Source organism: Oncorhynchus masou, chromosome 23 (assembly GCF_036934945.1).
Source record: "Oncorhynchus masou masou isolate Uvic2021 chromosome 23, UVic_Omas_1.1, whole genome shotgun sequence".
NCBI classification, from domain to species: domain Eukaryota; kingdom Metazoa; phylum Chordata; class Actinopteri; order Salmoniformes; family Salmonidae; genus Oncorhynchus; species Oncorhynchus masou.
In genome coordinates, this window is record NC_088234.1 from 43,469,334 (window position 1) to 43,489,812 (window position 20,479).

General features: G+C 39.6%; 2 protein-coding genes across 7 annotated transcripts in view; one reads left to right on the forward strand and one right to left on the reverse strand.

The window, feature by feature from the left end:
* The first annotated feature begins 12,411 nt into the window (after nucleotides 1-12,411).
* LOC135509983 (homeobox protein Nkx-6.2-like) lies at nucleotides 12,412-14,982 on the forward strand. Of its 2 annotated transcripts, none has more exons than XM_064930798.1 (3): nucleotides 12,412-13,208; nucleotides 13,594-13,787; nucleotides 14,199-14,982. In XM_064930798.1, exons 1-3 carry the CDS (start codon nucleotides 12,794-12,796, stop codon nucleotides 14,445-14,447), a joined length of 858 nt encoding a protein of 285 aa, XP_064786870.1. In that variant the 5' UTR covers nucleotides 12,412-12,793; the 3' UTR covers nucleotides 14,448-14,982. The 2 variants fall into 2 exon arrangements, with proteins under 2 accessions (XP_064786870.1, XP_064786871.1); XM_064930799.1 differs by having other exon boundaries at nucleotides 13,615-13,787.
* A 1,317-nt stretch (nucleotides 14,983-16,299) lies between these two features.
* LOC135510874 (inositol polyphosphate-5-phosphatase A-like) overlaps nucleotides 16,300-20,479 on the reverse strand; it is a 265,620-nt gene continuing 261,440 nt past the window's right edge. For 3 of the 5 annotated variants that reach the window (XM_064932177.1, XM_064932172.1, XM_064932176.1), the window contains 3 exons: nucleotides 19,132-19,200; nucleotides 18,177-18,264; nucleotides 16,300-17,886 (listed from right to left, as the gene is read on the reverse strand). In XM_064932177.1, coding sequence (XP_064788249.1) covers nucleotides 18,184-18,264; nucleotides 19,132-19,200 — 150 coding nt within the window. In that variant the 3' untranslated portion in view covers nucleotides 16,300-17,886; nucleotides 18,177-18,183. The remainder of the gene's footprint in view (nucleotides 17,887-18,176; nucleotides 18,265-19,131; nucleotides 19,201-20,479) is intronic. The other 2 variants (XM_064932175.1, XM_064932173.1) reach the window with 2 other exon arrangements.

Consider the following 20,479-nt stretch of genomic DNA (forward strand, 5'->3'; position numbering starts at 1 on the left):
CTATTTAGCTATTTTTCTGCTATGAACTTCCCCAGGCTTATCACTATTAGGCAGTGGCAGTCAGTGCCATTTAAGATGAGGGAGGACCATTTTTTGTTCATGAGCATGGCCTTATTTCTATTACATCATATTTGATGGCATTCATATTTCATTCGCCCAGTTCAATGTGACTGTGATGGGTTTAGGCTACTACAACCTAGCTTATGAATGACAGTTTACAAAGAAGGTGCACACAGGTCGAGAGACACATTTTAGGTGATATAGGGTGTAATCATTAGTCCAACAGTTGCGAACGGGAGTTTGGACAAATTCATGTATGTTTGTCCCTGTTTTGTTCTGTTTGCTTCCGTTTTTCTACAGAATTGGTGGAATGAATACACCCCTGATCACGCGTAAACACAGTTCACTTTCATAGCAGCCACATTGTATTCTTTCTCGCATCTCTCCTCCTTTCACCTTGCCCCTTTGTTTGTGGACTTCAATGCACAACACATCAGCTGTATGTGACCAGGAGAAAAAATCTTTCCAGTCGAAACCGCTACACACAGCCTACATCATTGTCACCATATTAGCTAAAGTAACGTCATAGTCATCATAGCTAATAGAACTAACGCGTTAGTGAACCAGCTACGATCGTCCAGTAATGTGGAAATAAATTAGTCAACGCAAAAGCTTACCTTGACTTGGAAGGGTTCCAGTGTTGTGTTTGAAAGTCATAGCCAGCTAGCTAACAAAATATCCCTCTGTTTGAGCAGGGTGTTTAAGTAGGCTAAACTAGCTATCTGCATTTTCTATCTAATTAAGTGAAACTGAAAGCGAAAAAAAATGAGAATGTCTCTATTTCTTTCTTGCTTCTTCATTTTGGAAGAGATTATTTTGTTCAAAACTGTTCAACTACTGTCTTTCTCTCTCTTTGAGTCAACTACTCACCACATTTTATTCACTGCAGTGCTAGCTACCTGTAGTTTATGCTTTCAGTACTAGATTAATATTCTGATCCTTTGATTGGGTGGACAACATGTCAGTTCATGCTGCAAGAGCTCTGATAGGTTAGAGGACGTCCTCCAGAAGTTGTTATAATGACTGTGTAAATCTATGGAAGGGGGTGAGAACCATTTTTTTCACCTTTATTTAACCAGGTAGGCCAGTTGAGAACAAGTTCTCATTTACAACTGCGACCTGGCCAAGATAAAGCAAAGCAGTGCGACACAAACAACAACACAGAGTTACACATGGAATAAACAAGTGTACAGTCAATAACACAATAGAAACAAAGAAAGTCTATATACAGTGTGTGCAAATGGCGTGAGGAAGTAAGGCAATAAATAGGCCACAGTAGCAAGTAATTACAATTTAGCAAATTAACACTGGAGTGATAGATGTGCAAGTAGAAATACTGGTGTGCAAAAGAGCAGAAAAGTAAATAAAAACAATATGGGGATGAGATAGGTAGATTGGATGGGCTATTTACAGATAGGCTATGTACAACTGCAGCGATTGGTTAGCTACTCGGATAGCTGATGTTTAAAGTTAGTGAGGAAAATATAAGTCTCCAGCTTCAGTAATGTTTGCAATTCGTTCCAGTCATTGGCAGCAGAGAACTGGAAGGTAAGGCGGCCAAAGGAGGTGTTGGCTTTGCGGATGACCATTGAGATATACCTGCTGAAGCGCGTGTTATGGGTGGGTGTTGTTATCGTTAACAGTGAGCTGAGATAAGGCAGAGTGTAACGGCGTTCTTCGTTTGTCAAAAGAGAGTTGGACCGAAATGCAGCGTGTTGGTTAATCATGTTTTTAATGAAGAAAAAACGGAACTATACATGAAATAACTAATAAATACAAAACAACAAAACGGAACGTGAAACCTAATTACAGCCTATCTGGTGAAACAACACAGAGACAGGAACAATCACCCATGAAATACACAGTGAAACCCAGGCTACCTAAATACGGTTCCCCATCAGAGACAACAAGAATCACCTGACTCTGATTGAGAACCGCCTCAGGCAGCAAACCTAAACTAAACACACCCCAAATCAACCACAATCCCAATGCCTACAAAAAACCCAATACGACAACACAATAACATAAACCCATGTCACACCCTGGCCTGACCAACTAATTAACTAAAACACAAAATACTAAGACCAAGGCGTGACACAGAGCTTTACCTAGCAAAGTCTTATAAATGACCTGGAGCCAGTGCGTTTGGCGACGAATATGTAGCGAGGGTCAGCCGATTAGAGCATACAGGTTGCAGTGGTGGGTGGTATACGGGGCTTTGGTGACAAAGTGGATTGCACTGTGATAGACTGCATCCAGTTTGCTGAGTAGAGTGTTGGATGCTATTTTGTAAATGACATCGCCAAAGTCTAGGATCGGTTGGATAGTCAGTTTTATGAGGGTATGATTGGCGGCGTGAGTGAAGGAGGCTTTGTTGAGGAATAGAAAGCCAATTCTAGATGTAATTATTAATATTTAATAATAGCCTGGAAGGAGAGTTTACAGTCTAGCCAGACACCTAGGTATTTGTAGTTGTCCACATGTCTATGTCAGAACTGTCCAGAGTAGTGATGCTAGTCAGGCGGGCGGGTGCGGGCAGCGAACAGTTGAAAAGCATGCATTTAGTTTTACTAGCGTTTAAGAGCAGTTGGAGGCCACGGAAGGAGTGTTGTATGGAATTGAAGCTTGTTTGGAGGTTGGTTAACACAGTGTCCAAAGAACCATGACCCTCCTAGGTTTTGTGTTGAAGTCAATGTACCCAGAGGTGGATGGAAGCTAGCTGTCTAGATGTGTCTTGAAGTCTGCGAAGCATTTATTTGGGCTGCAATTTCTGAGGCTGGTAATCTAATGAATTTATCCTCTGCAGCAAAGGTAACCACCACAGGAAAGGAAGACTCCTTTCCTGTGGCGGACCTCATGAGAGCCAGTTTCTTTTATTTTGTCAGTTCCTGTACATTTATGAAAAATATATTGAATATTATTCCAATGTTACCCTATTACAGGGGCTGCGTCACTGGCTTACTGGGGCTCTCTCATACCGTCCCTGGAGGGGGTACGTCACCTGAGTGGGTTGATTCACTGATGTGGTCATCCTGTCTGGGTTGGCGCTCCCCCCTTGGGTCGTGCCGTGGCGAAGATCTTTGTGGGCTATACTCAGCCTTGTCTCAGGATGGTAAGTTGGTGGTTGAAGATATCCCTCTAGTGGTGTGGCGGCTGTGCTTTGGCAAAGTGGGTGGGGTTATATCCTTCCTGTTTGGCCCTGTCCGGGGGTGTCCTCGGATGGGGCCACAGTGTCTCCTGACCCCTCCTATCTCAGCCTCCAGTATTTATGCTGGAGTAGTTTATGTGTCGGGGGCTAGGGTCAGTTTGTTATATCTGGAGTACTTCTCCTGTCCTATTCGGTGTCCTGTGTGAATTTAAGCGTGCTCTCTCTAATTCTCTCTTTCTCTCTTTCTCTCTCTCGGAGGACCTGAGCCCTAGGACCATGCCTCAGGACTACCTGACATGACGACTCCTTGCTGTCTCCAGTCCGCCTGGCCGTGCTGCTGCTCCAGTTTCAACTGTTCTGCCTTATTATTATTCGACCATGCTGGTCATTTATGAACATTTGAACATCTTGGCCATGTTCTGTTATAATCTCCACCCGGCACAGCCAGAAGAGGACTGGCCACCCCACATAGCCTGGTTCCTCTCTAGGTTTCTTCCTAGGTTTTGGCCTTTCTAGGGAGTTTTTCCTAGCCACTGTGCTTCTACACCTGCATTGCTTGCTGTTTGGGGTTTTAGGCTGGGTTTCTGTACAGCACTTTGAGGTATCAGCAGGTTTGGGCCTGCTTTTCTTCAGCAGGGACAGGGAAGATGGTTAAAATTGATGGGAAGATGGAAGGAGCCAAATACAGGACCATTCTGGAAGAACCTGATGGAGTCTGCAAAAGACCTGAGACTGGGACGGAGATTTGTCTTCCAACAAGACAATGATCCAAAACATAAAGCAAAATCTACAATGGAATGGTTCAAAAATAAACATATCCAGGTGTTAGAATGGCCAAGTCAAAGACCTGAATCCAATCGAGAATCTGTGGAAAGAACTGAAAACTGCTGTTCACAAATGCTCTCCATCCAACCTCACTGAGCTCGAGCTGTTTTGCAAGGAGGAATGGGAAACAAATTCAGTCTATCGATGTGCAAAAAAAGAGACATACCCCAAGCGACTTACAGCTGTAATCGCAGCAAAAGGTAGCGCTACAAAGTATTAACTTAAGGGGGCTGAATAATTTTGCACGCCCAATTTTTCCGTTTTTGATTTGTTAAAAAAGTTTGAAATATCCAATAAATGTCGTTCCACTTCATGATTGTGTCCCACTTGTTGTTGATTCTTCACAAAAAATACAGTTTTATATCTTTATGTTTGAAGCCTGAAATGTGGCAAAAGGTTGCAAAGTTCAAGGGGGCCGAATACTTTCGCAAGGCACTGTATTTCTTCAACTTGATTGGAGTCCACCTGTGGTAAATTCAAATGATTGGACATTATTTGGAATGGCACCCACCTGTCTATATAAGGTCCCACATTTGACAGTGCATGTCAGAGCAAAATCCAAGCTACGAGGTTGAAGGAATTGTGTCAAGACAGGATTGTGTCGTGGCATAGATCTGGGGAAGGGAACCAAAACATTTCTGCAACATTGAATGTCCCCAAGAACACAGTGGCCTCGATCATTCTTACATGGATGAAGTTTGGAACCAACAACACTCTGCCTAGAGATGGTTGCCCGGCCAAACTGAGCAATCGAAAGAAAAGGTCCATGGTTAGGGAGGTGACCAAGAACCCGATGGTCACTCTGACAGAGCTCTAGAGTTCCTTTGAGGAGATGGGCGAACCTTCCAGAAGGACAACCATCTCTGCAGCACCACCAATCAGGCCTTTATGGTAGAGTGGCCGGACGGATGCCACTCCTCAGTAAAAGGCACATGACAGCCCGCTTGAAGTTTGCCAAAAGGCACCTAAAGACTCTGACCATGAGAAACCATATTCTCTGGTCTGATGAAACCAAGATTCAACTCTTTGGCCTGAATGCCAAGTGTCACGTCTGGAGGAAACCTGGCACCATACTGTGAAGCATGGTGGTGGCAGCATCATGCTGTGGGGATGTTTTTCTGTGGCAGGGACAGAGAGACTAGTCACGATCGAGTTAAAGATGAATGGAGCAGTGTACAGAGTGATTGTTGATGGAAATCTGCTCCAGAGCACTCAGGACATCGGACTGGGGTGAAGGTTCACCCTCCAACAAGACAACGACCCTAAGCACACAGCCAAGACAATGCAGGAGTGGCTTCAGGACAAGTCTCTGAATGTCCTTGAGTGGCCCAGCCAGAGACCGGACTTGAACCCGATCTAACATATCTGGAGAGACCTGAAAAATAGCTATGGAGCGGTTGAAAAACGAGTTTTAATGACTCCAATCTAAGTGTATGTAATCATCCGACTTCAACTGTACATCCTAAACTATGGATTACAGGCAACATCCGCACTGAGCTAAAAGCTAGAGCTGCTGCATTCAAGGAGCAGGTCACTAATCTGGACATGTAAAAGAAATCCTGCTATGACTTCCGATGAACCGTAAAACAGTCGTGTCAATATTGTACTAAGATCTAATCATATTGCTCCAGCTTTGACACTCATCAGATGGGGCAGTGCTTGCAAACTATCACGGATTGCAAAGGGAAACCCATCCATAAGCTGCCCAGTGACGCGAGCCTACTGATGAGATATGCTTTTCATGCTCGCTTCGAAACAAGCAACACTGAACCATACGTGAGAGCACCCACTGTTCCGGACATCTGTGTGATCACGCTCTCCATAGACAATCTGAGTAAACCTTTCAACAGGTTAGCATTCACAAGGACCCACTCCAACTGATCCACAAATGAAGGCAATCTCTATTGCACTCCACACTGCCCTTTCTCACCTAGACAAGAAGAACACACCTATGTGACAATGTTGTTCATTGACTACAGTTCAGCATTCAACACCGTAGTGCCCTCCAAGCTCAGCACTAAGCTAAGGACCTTGGGACTAAACACCTCCCACTGCAATTGGATCCTGGACTTCCTGACGGGCCTCCACCAAGTAGAGGGTAGGCCACAGAGTCAGAACAGCTTTCCCAGTTTGACAACAGATGCCGCTCCGGTGGGTGAAATCAACCCCCCCCCCCCCCCCCCAATATCCAACACAAAGTTACGCCCTTGATTCTAGCCAAGGGGCTTGATTCAATACTATCGCAGAAGTTCAACACTATAGTGCACGATTGAGGCGATGTTCCTGTATTGATCCATGTCAAACGCTGCATATGTCGGCTCAATTGTAAAATACCTGTACATTTCAGTCACACTATTGTGCTGAACTTTGGTGATAGGGATTGAATCGAGACCCTGATCTCCCTCAACTTACGTATTACAGACCATGAGCTGTATTTTGATGAATAGGCCAACTCCCAATTTTAGCAGCTATATTAGCAATATTGGCTCCTTTTCAATACATGATAAACTGACATCACGCATGAATGCGTGTGACCTCTGGATGCAAAAAGACATCCATCACCATTTGCGCCGATTCAACATAGCCCAGATTTATTACTTACTTCTAAACAAAAAAACTTTGAGGGATTCTCATATGCTAATAATGGTTTAATAATTGATTGAACTGTCGTTTAGATTATATTTGGTTATGATCTTTGCAAATTATCTATTTTGGTTGCAGCAGTTAGCTAGAATGCTAATGCTAATTGACATAGGCTGGATGCAAAGCTAGCCAAATAGCCATTTTACTCGTTTAAGTTAGTTTTTTTTAAAGACAGTGCAGTTGATTTGCTATGTAGGACATTCATTCATAAGTAGGACATTCATATGAGCCTTAAAATCAAATTATAATCCAAAAGTAGTTGAAAATGCACTCATACACAACATGTAAATGTTCTGCAAACAAATTGCTCCCCCGTGCAGCAATGTTTGCAAACACAGGGGTCTATAACCATAAAAACTTGTAAAAGCTCAAACACCAGTAGGATTGTAAAAGTTTGAACAGTGTGTCGGCAGTCAATTTATTTTGTGTTCACACAGCAAAGACCCTGGAAGTCACCAGTCACTCATCCCTCTTACAATACTCCAAACCAAAAGGTGGCAGTAGTGTTGTTTGGCAATGCATGTCCATGCGTATTGCTTATGGTCTCGATTCCAAGCTATCTGCTCTAATGTTGCTATTTTGAATAAAGCCCTTGTTGATACTAACTAGCCAGATGGCCACAGCTAGATAACTAGCTAGCAAGAGGATGAAGAAACAATTTTATTCCCTCTCCATAATCCCATACTGCCAATGCCAGTCCATAGAAAAATGTTTAGCTAGCTAGCTAACATTAGCATATTAGCTAGCTAGCACAACGTAGCTAAGGTCCCTGCACTAACCCAGCAGTTAACTCAGGCAGCTGTTTCATGGAATCTAGCTAATCCATTGTGATTTAATTATGTCAATAATAGCTACAGGGGTTAGCTAGCTTAGAGGAAGTATTTAGCGTTGTGTGCATTGCATCTGTGCACTTGGCTAGCTACCATCCCATAGCCTACATTGCATATGAAGTGTGACTGGCTCATCCATGGATGTACTGACGAGCATTGCTATTGTACAAGTAGAATGATTAGATTTGTCGCTACCGGGTCGGCACACAGCAGGTATTGCTTTTGTTCGGGCAAGAGAAGGAATTTTATTGAGTACATATCGGAAGTACGATTATTGGTGTGTTTCATGCTTAAGAAAGATGATAGTGACAGTAGAGTAAGGTGAGACACACTTTAATGAGACGCTTCTGGGAAAAGTGTACATTGGGCCTACTGTGTCTTCAGAAAGTAAGAAAAGAAATATGAAAAACTGAAGGGTCTGAAGTCAATAAGTATTCAACCCCTTTGTTATGGGATGCCTAAATAAGTTCAGGAGTAAACATTTGCTTAACAAGTCACATAATAAGTTGCACGGACTCACTGTGTTTAACATGATTTTTGAATGACTACATCATCTCTGTACCCCACACATGCAATTATCTGTAAGGTCCCTCAGACGAGCAGTGAATTTCAAACACAGATTCAACCACACAGCCCAGGGAGGTTATCCCTTTGAGCATGGTGAGTTATTAATTACACTTTGGATGGTGTATATATACAACCAGTACTACAAAGATACAGGCGTCCTTCCTAACTCAGCTGCCGGAGAGGAAGGAAATCGCTCATGGATTTCACCATGATGCCAAGGGTGACTTTAAAACAGTTACAGAGTTTAATGGCTGCGATAGGAGAAAACAACAACATTGTAGTTACCCCACAACACTAACCTAAATGACAGAGTGAAAAGAAGGAAGCATGTACAGAAGAAAAGTGTTAAAAAACATGCATCCTGTTTGCAATAAGGCACTAAAGTAAAACTGCTACAAATGTCGCAAAGAAATGTACTTTATGTCCTGAATACAAAGCGCTATGTTAGGGGCAAAAAGCGCTATGTTAGGGACAAAAAACTTATCACTGAGTACCATTCTTCATATTTTTAAGCATGGTGGTAGCAGCATAATTTTATGGGTATGCTTGTCATTGGCAAGGACGAGGGAGTTTTTTGGGGGATAACAAATAAAAATAAACAGAATAGAGCTAAGCACAGGCAAAATTACAGAGGAAATTCTGCTTCATTCTGCTTTTCAATAGATACTGGGAGACAAATACACCTTTCAGCAGGACCATAGCTTACCAAGATGACATGAAATGCTAGTTAAGGTTTTGACTTAAATTGGCTTGAAAATCTATGGCAAGACATGAAAATGGCTGTCTAGCAATGATCAACAACCAACTTCACAGAGTTTGAAGAATTTCAAAAATGATAATGTGCAAATATTGTAAAATCCAGACGTGCAAAACTCTTAGAGATTTACCCAGAAAGATTCACAACTGTATTTGTTGCCAAAGACAAAACATGATAAAAACATGTTATCACTTTGTCATTATGTGGTATTGCTTGTAAATGGATGAGGACATTTAAAAGAAAATCCATTTTAATTCAGGCTGTAACACGACAAATGTGGATTAAGTCAAGGGGTATGAATAATGTCTATATGCACTGTACGTACGTGAACTGTGGACTGAGCAAATATTCTAGTTGGCTATGGAAAATAGTATAGGCCTATACACAAGTTTTAGATCACATGCCCACATCAACCTCAAAAAAACATTTGTGGACTATCACTAACAACACCATTTTTATGCAATGGATGTTCAGGTGATTTTCCATTAACAAGAACATTTTATAGACCTACCACAAATAACAGGTCTACTGCATCCTCATTAAGATGAATAAAACTATATACATTAACATCCTTTAATTAATTATCAGTTCAATGTCAAAGATAAATAATACCCAGGCTTATTCTCTATTTTGGATTTGAACTTAGTAGGCTTGAAGTGCAGCCTAACTCTATTAGCCTACTGAAACAATAATCAGATCATTAATGATTATCAATGAATACACCAGGTGTTGGAAATGACACAGGACAGCACAACGCCGTGATATGTTGGTCATATACCACACCCTCGGGCCTTATTGATTAAATATAACAACCAAAAAAATGACTAATCAAACCATTAACTGCTTTCCAAGTAACTATCTAACTACAAGTAACTGAGAAGAAAAGTTGATTGAAATAAACTGAGGGATCTTTGATGAGGAACAGACAGTTTGGCAATTATTGGGATCTTCTCCAATGAAGGCAGCATATACTGATGGTTGATAGATGCTCTGTGTTGCACAGGATTGCATAGGAGTTACATTTTCTCACTTGAAACAACACTTGTTAATCACTCAACAGACGCTCATATCTAGCGTAAAGTGTGTGTTATGCCTTTAGGGGTTGTTTGGTCGGTCACCGAGGCCTATTATTCATTCTTGCCTACTTACCTATGTTTAGCAAATGTGAAATGATAAAGTAAACAACTCTTCTTGACGCCACTAGAGGGCTCTTCGAAACTATAATCTGGGAACCGTGCCGCTGACATTTTATGTCAAATGGTTTACATCAATGTTATAGTTGACTACGTTTACGTCAACGTTATAGTTGACTAGTTTTTTTCCCACAGATTTGTATCAATAATTTAATTCACCCATGAGATATCAAACAATTATAACAATTACTTTCATGAATTAGCTTACGTTTAATTATAATTGTAATTATTTTACATGCAAGGTGATTGGCAGTGATTAAGCACACTTGCTTATTGCATACAGGTTACCCTTGCCAATGCAAACAACAGTCAATTACTTATATTGATGATGATAATAATAATAGTAATAATAATTATAATTCAAATAATTATTATATATTTCTATATTTCGAATACCTTACATGTAATAATTGTAATATTAATACGTACAATAATAACAAATGAATGCGTTTACAGGGTGATATAAATAAAATCCCTGAATGGTTTTTTTATTAATAAGCTGGAAGACTGTCTAAAAATGATGAAATATCATATAAACGTTTAGCCTATAATAAAACTCCATAATAAAGGTCACCTGTAATTAGTGAAAATATGTTTATGTTAAAGTAAAGATACAGCGAGAGCAGATTTTAAATCGACGGTGCTGCTAATAACAGATGTATAGATGGGTGTGCACACCAGTGACAGAAAAGTTGGCCTGGAGAATGCATTCCAAAAAGTTAGTTGATAAAAACTGCACATAAAAAAATATCTATAAGTTAATGATGATAATTCGTTTTTCTTACATTATTCTCTGTGCGATTTCAGTTGCTCAGTGATTGATTGTTTCCTAATAGCCAAACAGTCACTGGTGTATTGAACTTTCCTATGACGGTGAAAATGAAGGACAGATAAATATTGTTTTCATCACTATTTATGTCCGGTTAAATAGTTAAATAATATATTGTCAATGACATTATATTATCCAATATGGCCTAAAATAAAAAACAATGAAAAAAACAAATATCTGAAATCTAATTTTTGTATTATTCATGTTTTTAACACGTTTGAAAAGGACACAAACTGTAGTCCACTTTTATCTCTTTCCCCCTATATAATTTATAGATAGGCCTGTTGAAATGTGTAATTCTCATCTAAACAAAGAAATGCAGTGCAAAATTGGAAAACCTTTACTTTTCCAAACCCTTAGAATAAGCGTTCTTCACTCTGCTATTAAATGTACAAGGTAGATTCGCTGAAGCCTTTCAAATGCTAAGGTGGCCATATTTCACTCTAACAACATTCGCGTCTCCATAAAATATTAGCACCGTGGCTTGAAGCGGCACTCAACTTGATGACGTCTTGAGACACGCGCTTTTTTTTCAGTCCAGGTCACATCTCATGATGAAAATAATGAAAAAACAACAATGATAATTTGAGTAATGAAAAAGATCACATTAGGTCTGTGTTTGTTACACTGTTTAGTTGTCAGTTTGGACATATATAGGGTACCAGGCAAATATGATGCATCTGTGTATCTGATCAGTGACCGTGATAAAGATTCAATGGCTGATCTAATTTTCTATTGTATAGGCCAAGTGATACCATCGTTAAGACTCACTTAGCCTATCGATGAGTTTATCTAGACCCGCACACTATAAAAAAATATTTACTGTATCACATGAAACAAAGATAAGGGTAGTTTTAAACGAATATTTATTTTTAAAATATTTTTATTTCATTTTTTACAGCATTTACAGAACATTTCAAGTTAACCCCACAACTATGCACCCCAATGAATCCGTTATGGCATCAGAAAAATAGAAATGATTGTGGTCAGTTATTTTCATCTTGCTCTGAAATAGATTTGATCAATCATTTTCTAAAAGGCAAACTTTAGTTAAGTATGCCTAGTCTATATGCTTGTTATACATCCGCAACACATATCCTACACATAACGCGTACTCTATATGCTTATTACACATCAACAACATATCGCCTACACATAAAGCATACTTTTCAATTAATAGGCTACTGGATGTGTCTTCTAGAAATGTGTGTAATCTTATCTTCAACCTCCTTCAAATCACTGGTAACAATGAAATCAGTAGGCCCTGCAGCATAATTGTATTGAGTTTAATGATGTAGTCTACTTACATTGTCATCGGTAATGGGTCATAATGTAAATGCATCATTTTAGTCAAATCTTGAAACAATTATTTCTACAGTACGATGCTTCATTAATAGTACAGTAATATATTAAATGCATTATTAGTGTGGCTATGTCCAAGTGGCGCACATGAAAAGTAACCGAGTGTGTTCCCTCCAATCAGAGAGCGCTCTCACTCAACATTATCCAATGGGGAAAATGCGTATGCAGGTGGCTGCGCCGTTATCAGTGCATCCCGCTTCACTCACACCATAGCTCGAGTCAATTTACGAAGAAAGCCGACCGTTATGGTCACCATCAAAACCACAAAAAAACGAAATCAGATCCTCTAACTTCCGAGTGGATTCTCGTTGTGGACGCATACGGCAAGCTCACTATTGACAGTCTGAATTGGAGAGAAATTTTCGATCAAACTATTGCCCGACAACGCAAGAGAACTTCTCTCCTAAATAAGTGTTTTTGTTTTCGGAAGTGTCATCGTTCAGTGGCTGCGGTATCCAGGATATACGTCTGAAGCACCTGTAGTGGCCTCTGCTTATCAACCAGTTCAGCACCTTTATATTCCTTTCCTCGGTTTATTGTTATTTTTACTCGAGCGAATTTGGTGGTTCATGCTCTCCAATGTTAGCTGTTGGGCAGATGGATGCTAACCGGCAGAGTGCTTTCGTCCTAGGCAGTACACCGCTGGCAGCATTGCACAACATGACCGAGATGAAGACGTCTTTATTTCCCTACACTTTGCAGAATCATGCGGGCTTCAAGGCGCATTCTCTTACTCATTTGAACTCACAGCTTGCCCTGGGGACACCACATGGAATTAGCGATATCTTGGGTAGACCTATCAACTCAGCTGGACAGCTGCTCTCTGGCTTTCCAAGGATAAACGGCTTGGCCACCACCGCAGGAATGTACTTTAACCCAGCGGCCGTTTCTCGGTACCCGAAGCCCCTGACGGAACTCCCAGGGAGAGCACCCATATTCTGGCCTGGAGTGATGCAGAGCTCCCCTTGGAGGGATCCTCGAGTGCCCTGTCCTAGTAAGTTTGCTGTCTGGCTGTGTCGAGTGCAAAATGTTATAGAAATGCAGTTATAGAAATGTAAAATTTTTCTGTAGGCTGCTCAAAAATGTTTTACTTGTTTAATGCAGACATCTGTTGAATTTGTTGGGTAGCTTATTTTGTGCTGATTCTTGTAAATAACTTTTAATAACTTAACTTATATTAAAGACCTATACATAATTATTCGATGGGCTTTCCATTTATATCGGTTGCTTTTTATAAAATTGTATAAATGTTTTAATTAATGTGAAAGCCTAGCTATGTTAGTCAACACAAAGTCCCTCTCCAGGAGTGAAATCGTGATATCTGTTTACTACTGATGTTGAAATACTAATCACTGTTGTGTTTACATATTTTTGACTAGACTCTTCAATCTTTTTTGTAGCTCAAGCAAACATGATGCTCGACAAGGATGGCAAGAAAAAACACTCCAGACCAACTTTTTCTGGACAGCAAATTTTTGCATTGGAGAAAACCTTTGAACAGACGAAATACCTTGCTGGCCCAGAAAGAGCTCGACTGGCTTACTCTTTGGGAATGACTGAAAGTCAAGTCAAGGTATCTATCATTACTTGAGTTATCCTTTGACATTAATTAAAATGTAATGAAGCCGTTATTTATATATGATTATCTTAAAATTAATATTGGCATATTTGGCTGTTCTGTGTGTAGTATGCTTTATTATAAGTTATGTTTAACAGACTTATGATTAGTAGGCCTATTATTATTATTATTGGTAATATGGTTAACATTATTGGTATTAGCCTATGTTGTTATTATGTTGTCATTATTATGCAATTGGAGCTATTAGTTGGCTAACTTCATGTTTAGCAAGGTATTTTCTTGGCTCCGACTCAGATAATGACTTTTATATTGGAATAATAATTTCTACCTATACTACCAAGAATAGAATGAGTTATTATTTTATGTATTAAGTGGCTAATTGTATGTTATTCCTTCTCCCAATAGGTATGGTTTCAAAACAGGAGAACCAAATGGCGGAAGAGACACGCAGCAGAAATGGCAACAGCCAAAAAGAAACATGACTCTGAAACTGAGAAGATGAAGGAAAGCTCGGACAATGAGGACGATGACGAGTACAACAAACCTCTGGACCCAAATTCGGATGACGAAAAAATCACGAGACTTCTGAAAAAGCACAAGGCTACAAACCTTTCCTTGATCAGTCCATGCAGCAATAGCTCGGACACCTTGTGATGACATTGAGAACTTGTCGAGAAAAGACTCAAACACTCCATGATGCTTCTAAAGCTAATTTAACCAGGGTATAAATTGTTCAAAAGGAGAGAAAGGGCGCTGATGGGTGGTATGAATGATTTATGTTGTACAGACGAAAATGTGAGATGTATATATTTTTTACTGAGTAAGTTATGTTATTAAACCAAAGTAAACAAGAAATGGCAGACTTTTCCCGCAAATCCCGATAAGCATATACCTTCTCAATATTGTAGCTTAATTTTGTTATATATTGCAGAATAATGTCGCCCATCTCTCCACCTTTACCATTCTAAATTCAAGGTACACAATGTATGAATGCAAACGTTGTAAATGATGTAAAAAGCTTGTTTTAACGATCTAAACTGTTTTATTTTATAATTTGAAGGAATTTGTTTCACCTCATCAAACAAAAATAGAGAACTGGATAATCGTTTGTTGGAATAAGAGAGTATTATTGCTTCCGCGAAGATGGAAGAAAAAAAACTTTGTATTATGAATAAATTATTTAACAAGCGTTTGTTTTTAATGTGGAATTTTGTTCCACTTCACTGAAATTACTCTTCATTGAATTAGGCTGCCTACCAATAGTTTGACATTGATTGGGACCCACTCAATAGCTGAAAAAGGCGGGTATGGTCAATTATATTAATCGGAAACCTGTTATCTTCCTTTATCCAAGACCATCAAAGATGTTTTGGATCTGTTTCGTTCTTTTTTGTAAACCTTGCCCAAGTCGGAATAGCTCAATGTTAGTTGCGTTGGTGAAAGCATAGGACTATACTAAACTCGTAATAGTCTTCTGAAACTTTAGTTGTTTTCAAGATGTTACTTTTTTTTAACAACGACGTTGTTATGGTGGTGATCAGGCCTACAAATGCTAGACCTACTGTATGCATTTACGCATAGCCTAATGAATTTCATAAATATAGGCTACATATAAAATCTAATCATAATTTGCTCTATGTTACAAAAATGAAAATGTTTAGATTTACAAAGCCACATATGAAATGGTAACTGGAATGGGGTGTTGTTTAGGTTAACCTAGATAAGTTTGCGTCACATCCCCAAATTACAACCTATATAGTTTATTTAGGCCAATTTATCGTCTGCACTTTAATGTGGATATCATATTTTGAAGAAGAGTGTGAGTGTGCAGACTAGCATATCTCGACTAAGTATTTTAGGCTTCACACATTTCAGAACAGTTTCGATTTTTTGTTGTTGTGTAACTAACACCTCTGATGTGTAGGTGGTATTAAATATTGGGACATTATACATTTATTCAGGCTTAAAGCACAATAGGATAATTACTATTCTATAGGCTAATTAAAGCCCTCATTAATAACCTGCATTTCTGGAACAAATATAATCCATTCAAATATAACAAATATAATCAATTTAACTACATATTGCATTTTGTATGTATTTCGATACACGTTTCATTATTGCTCCATTACATTTCTTGGGAGTTATTGCATGACTGCACTGGTTCTAGCTTGAAAACAGAATTTGGCCACTTTTCATCATCCAACGTTGTTTTCTATTGCCTATATCAGAGTAATTACCAACGTGGATACTTTAGGCTGCATGGTTTAACTTGATGTGATACCACGAACTTCATCGTGGAAGCAGGAACATCTTTGGAAATATTCATCTTTGAACTTTAATCTTCTTGTGCACATAGCTTCAGTAGGGAGGGTTGTGTCCACTGGCCATGCGTGCAAGTTCATCAAGATCCACAAATACGTAGGCGTTGTCAATAGCATCTTGTTGTGTTGTACAGATGCAATGCTAAAGTGATACATGCGGTGGAATAATGACAAAACACCAATTTAGTTCTAATGGTTTTATTGCTTGAGAACCGCATAATCAACACTAGAGGCCATGCCGTCCATTGGGTAGAATATAATCTCTATCTGCTGAAAGGAGTGAACAACTGCCGCTTCTCTTAACACGTGACCAGCGGGAAACACAAGCAGTTTTGCCCACGAACCAAATCACACTGTCAAGACAACATGAAGTCTGCAGCAGGCACAAAATCATTTCAACTTGCGGTGATTTAGATGGAAAACTCAAGGAGCAATCTAACGGCTTCACACAGTCTGAGCTCTGTAGTGTAGTAAATTAAATCAATAACAGGAAACGTTCGCTTTTCAACAACAGCCTCCCCTAATTGCAGTTTAATGCTCTAACGAGCGATGAGAGGAAATTATTTGCAACATAGCAATGAAGGCTGTTGAAGGCTACATACAAAATTAAAAAGCAATTCTCTCTTTTTAAAGTTTTTTTTTTACAATGTATAATCAAGGCCTTTATCTATCAGTTGGACTGGTGTATTTTATGTTGACTTTTCACACTTCATTTTGTGTATACTTGGCACCATAATGCAGTAAAAAAAAAGAAGACAAAAAGAAGACCTTTACATTTTTTAAAGAATACCAAAGCCTATCTAAAAACATCACATTCAGAACCATAATATCATTACATAGAAATAAGTTAGAATAATAATAATGTGAGTGCTATATATGAAACAATCTTATATACTTGCATGGTCTATGTCACTGCTTAAAACATAATTGGATACACTATACTGTATGAATCATGTTGGCTAAAAAGTGTTTGTTTTTTCTCACTTGTAATGATAGATTCAAAGGTCATGGCTGATGGAACACCCATGCAGCCATATTGTCTCCATATACTTCATAACAATTATGTTAAGAATGATAAATTCTCTCTTTAAAAAGTACAGTATATAAAATGAGATTCAGTTGATGTGTGAGGCATGGCAGTGTGTTAGGCACACAAGTCAGCAACGACAAAATAAAAATAAAATAAAAAGTAATTGAAATGAACCGAAAATATGTATCTATTCTAAATAGTGGGACCACAAAGTTTGGTCAGAAGAGTGACAATGGCACTAAAACCATCAACATCTCCATGTGAAACTGTCCAATGTACAAATAAACCTAACAATATAGATAAAAACATCTTACATACTGTATGGAAGTAGCTTCTATACATAGAGAGACATACCTACAATTGCAAGTATGGTATCTAAAATAATGTAGTTAAGACTGATTTCTACTAGAGTTTTGGCAACGAGGCTGTAAAATAGTTGTTTTCCTTCTTCCAGGGGAATGGGGTGCGAGGAGCAATGGCAAGGTCAGTGAGGTGTGTCTTATCTCAAACGTCTCTCGGGTGGGAAGTTCAGATACTGACGTGTTGTGTGGAAAAACAACAGCTTGTATGGATGAAGTGTTAGAACGACTGCAACTGGTCAGCACTGCTGAACAGTCTGTATTAGGGTCTTCCGTGTGTGTGTTTGTGTGTGTGTGTGTGTGTGTTGGTGTCCAACTCTTGGTTCTTATCACAGAGGCCCTTCAGGCAGAGATCTTCTCCACCCTTTGGCACCACTTCCCTGACAAAACACACACACACACACACACACACACACACACACACACACACACACACACACACACACACACACACACACACACACACACACACACACACACACACACACACACACACACGCCATGAGAATACTGCATCAGCATCAGGCCATGTGTTACACAAAGGAACAAAATATGCAAAAGATAAAGGACGTGAAAGCATAATAATAAATATATTATTATTCATCATTAATAACAGTAAAAAGCAATAATAACAATAATTTATTCATAATAATAAAGAAAAAATATTTACCACGACATCACTGCACGTTACAACACTTGTGCTTATTTGCATTAGGTTTACCTGCCCCGGCTGTTAATCGAAACGACAGGTAGACAGGCTGCCAGACAGACGGACAAAGAAAGACAAATAAGACAGTTAGCAGCAGTCCTGCCCTGAGTGGAAGGGCCAAAGGTCAAGGGGGCAATACAAGTTTAAAGCCCACTTTCTCCCTCTCTCACACACACACACAACCATCCATTACACACAGTATAAACTTGCATACCAAAGGGTGGACATATTTCCTCCTGCACGCGAACTACATTGGACATTTTTTTTTAAAACATAGCAGAATGTGATTTTAGCGGGTGCGTGTGGTTCTTGGCCTAGGTCTGGTGGAGTCTGTTTCACTGCCCCGGTCACCTCACACACACACTACTGTCCAGTCCACAGTATGTAATGATGAAAGACTGAGGACTTCAGCTTCAAGGCACCTCTCTCTCTCTCTCTGTCAGCTTAACAGCCACTGCCGAACATTGCAGACTGGACGGACTGTGTTAAATACTGTCTATATAGTCAGCATGACAAAAGAACCTCTGATCACAATATGACTGTTCACAGCCAACCTTTGGTTTCACTATAGACACATGCAGAATGTGTTCATAAGCAATTGCAGTAATAGGTCAATGAAGTACTAGGTTTTTGGTTATGATAAGGTAAGGTAGTCGTACTAATCTAATTTACGAGTCATATTCTTCAAAATCAGGGACAATACAGAATAGCATTAATTGAAAATGACTGGAAACCCTACATTTCAATAGTGCAAACTCTTAGTTTTCAATTGAAACAATAGAACGTGATGAAATAATGTACTTGATATCACACAGCCAAATCACACACACAAATCCATACAGACAGACAAAACACACGCCCACAAACAGGCACAACACAATTACAACCCAGAAGTGGGCGAGGCCTGTGATGTTACCTTGTGGTCCCCCATGCAGACATTGGGCCCTATATTGTCGTAGACCAAGTATTTCTCCTCATTTTCAGGCTGAGAAAAAAAATGCAAGACATTAACACAACGCTGAATTCAGAGTAGTATAAACATGTAAACAAACAATAAACATAATTGAGAGAGACAATATTCCTACCAGAGTGCAAAATAAATGTATTCGTTGCCATTTTGAGGTAAACATTTGTTTATTTAGTTCAAATTGAACAATGTTACTAGATGAATCTTATTATCTTAGACATTTCGTGAGCTATAAGTAAATCTGGTCCTAAAGTACTAGCCTACCCCTGAATGCATATGCCTTCTTTATAACTAACAACAGGGTTTAAATGGTGTTAAATACACCTTTAAAACTCAATATTGCACCATTTCCTTGAAGATTGAATTGAGTGAGTAGACATGAACGTGCCAAGACCATATTTACCTCCCAAACAAATGCACTGATTCAGTATATGAATGAATCATGTTCCATATCTCACACAAAGGAAGTGTCAAACACAGACATTCATCTCAGGCCTTGAGTATAATAAATCATATTTATCTGGTAGAACTAAATCCTTTTTAAATAGTCAGAGCGGTCAGCTGTGATTAGGTGAATAACACCGCCACTTGAGAAGTAACACAAGAGTAGCTTCAGAATGGGCCATAAACTTAAATCCAAATTAACTTCAAACCTATCCTGCTAGTCGAAGGTCACCGGTGCGCTGGTGTGCACCTCGTGGTGGGGTACCTCACTCCAACTCTCTGAGGGGCCACGCTCTAGCACTTTCCCCAACCGCCTGCCAAATGCCTGAGTTGCTGCAGACAGCCCTGGATACATTCATCACATACAGACTTGATCATTTACAAAGGCAGCATAAAACTGTGGATTTTCGGCCTGCATAATCTTTAGACAGATAAACAAATTACCAGGGCCCTCCTGCAGAAACAGAGCGCTCGCTCTGCTGAGCATTCATTACCGCGCTTCCACACTTCGGCGCTGTGCCGCGAAGGCGGCGGGCAACCTTTGGCGTGTTAGGGCTCGGCAAGCAGAAAATAACATGATGGCGAGTTAACCGACCGTGCCATGATAGATGATGCCACTCGGACGCCTGTTTACAGGCCCATGTCTCAACAATCTGTAACGCTGCCCGGGGGTGACTGAGTGTTTGTGTGTGTCTGTGGTGTGTGTGTGTGTGTATGCTCAGTGCATCATCAGCCAATCTGTGAACATTTTAACATAAGGAGACTCAGCCCGTTCCCTTTATTCTAAACAATTAACCTGTAATTGAGAAAATAAATCAATTGTAGAACTACTATTTATAGAAACAATTGATAG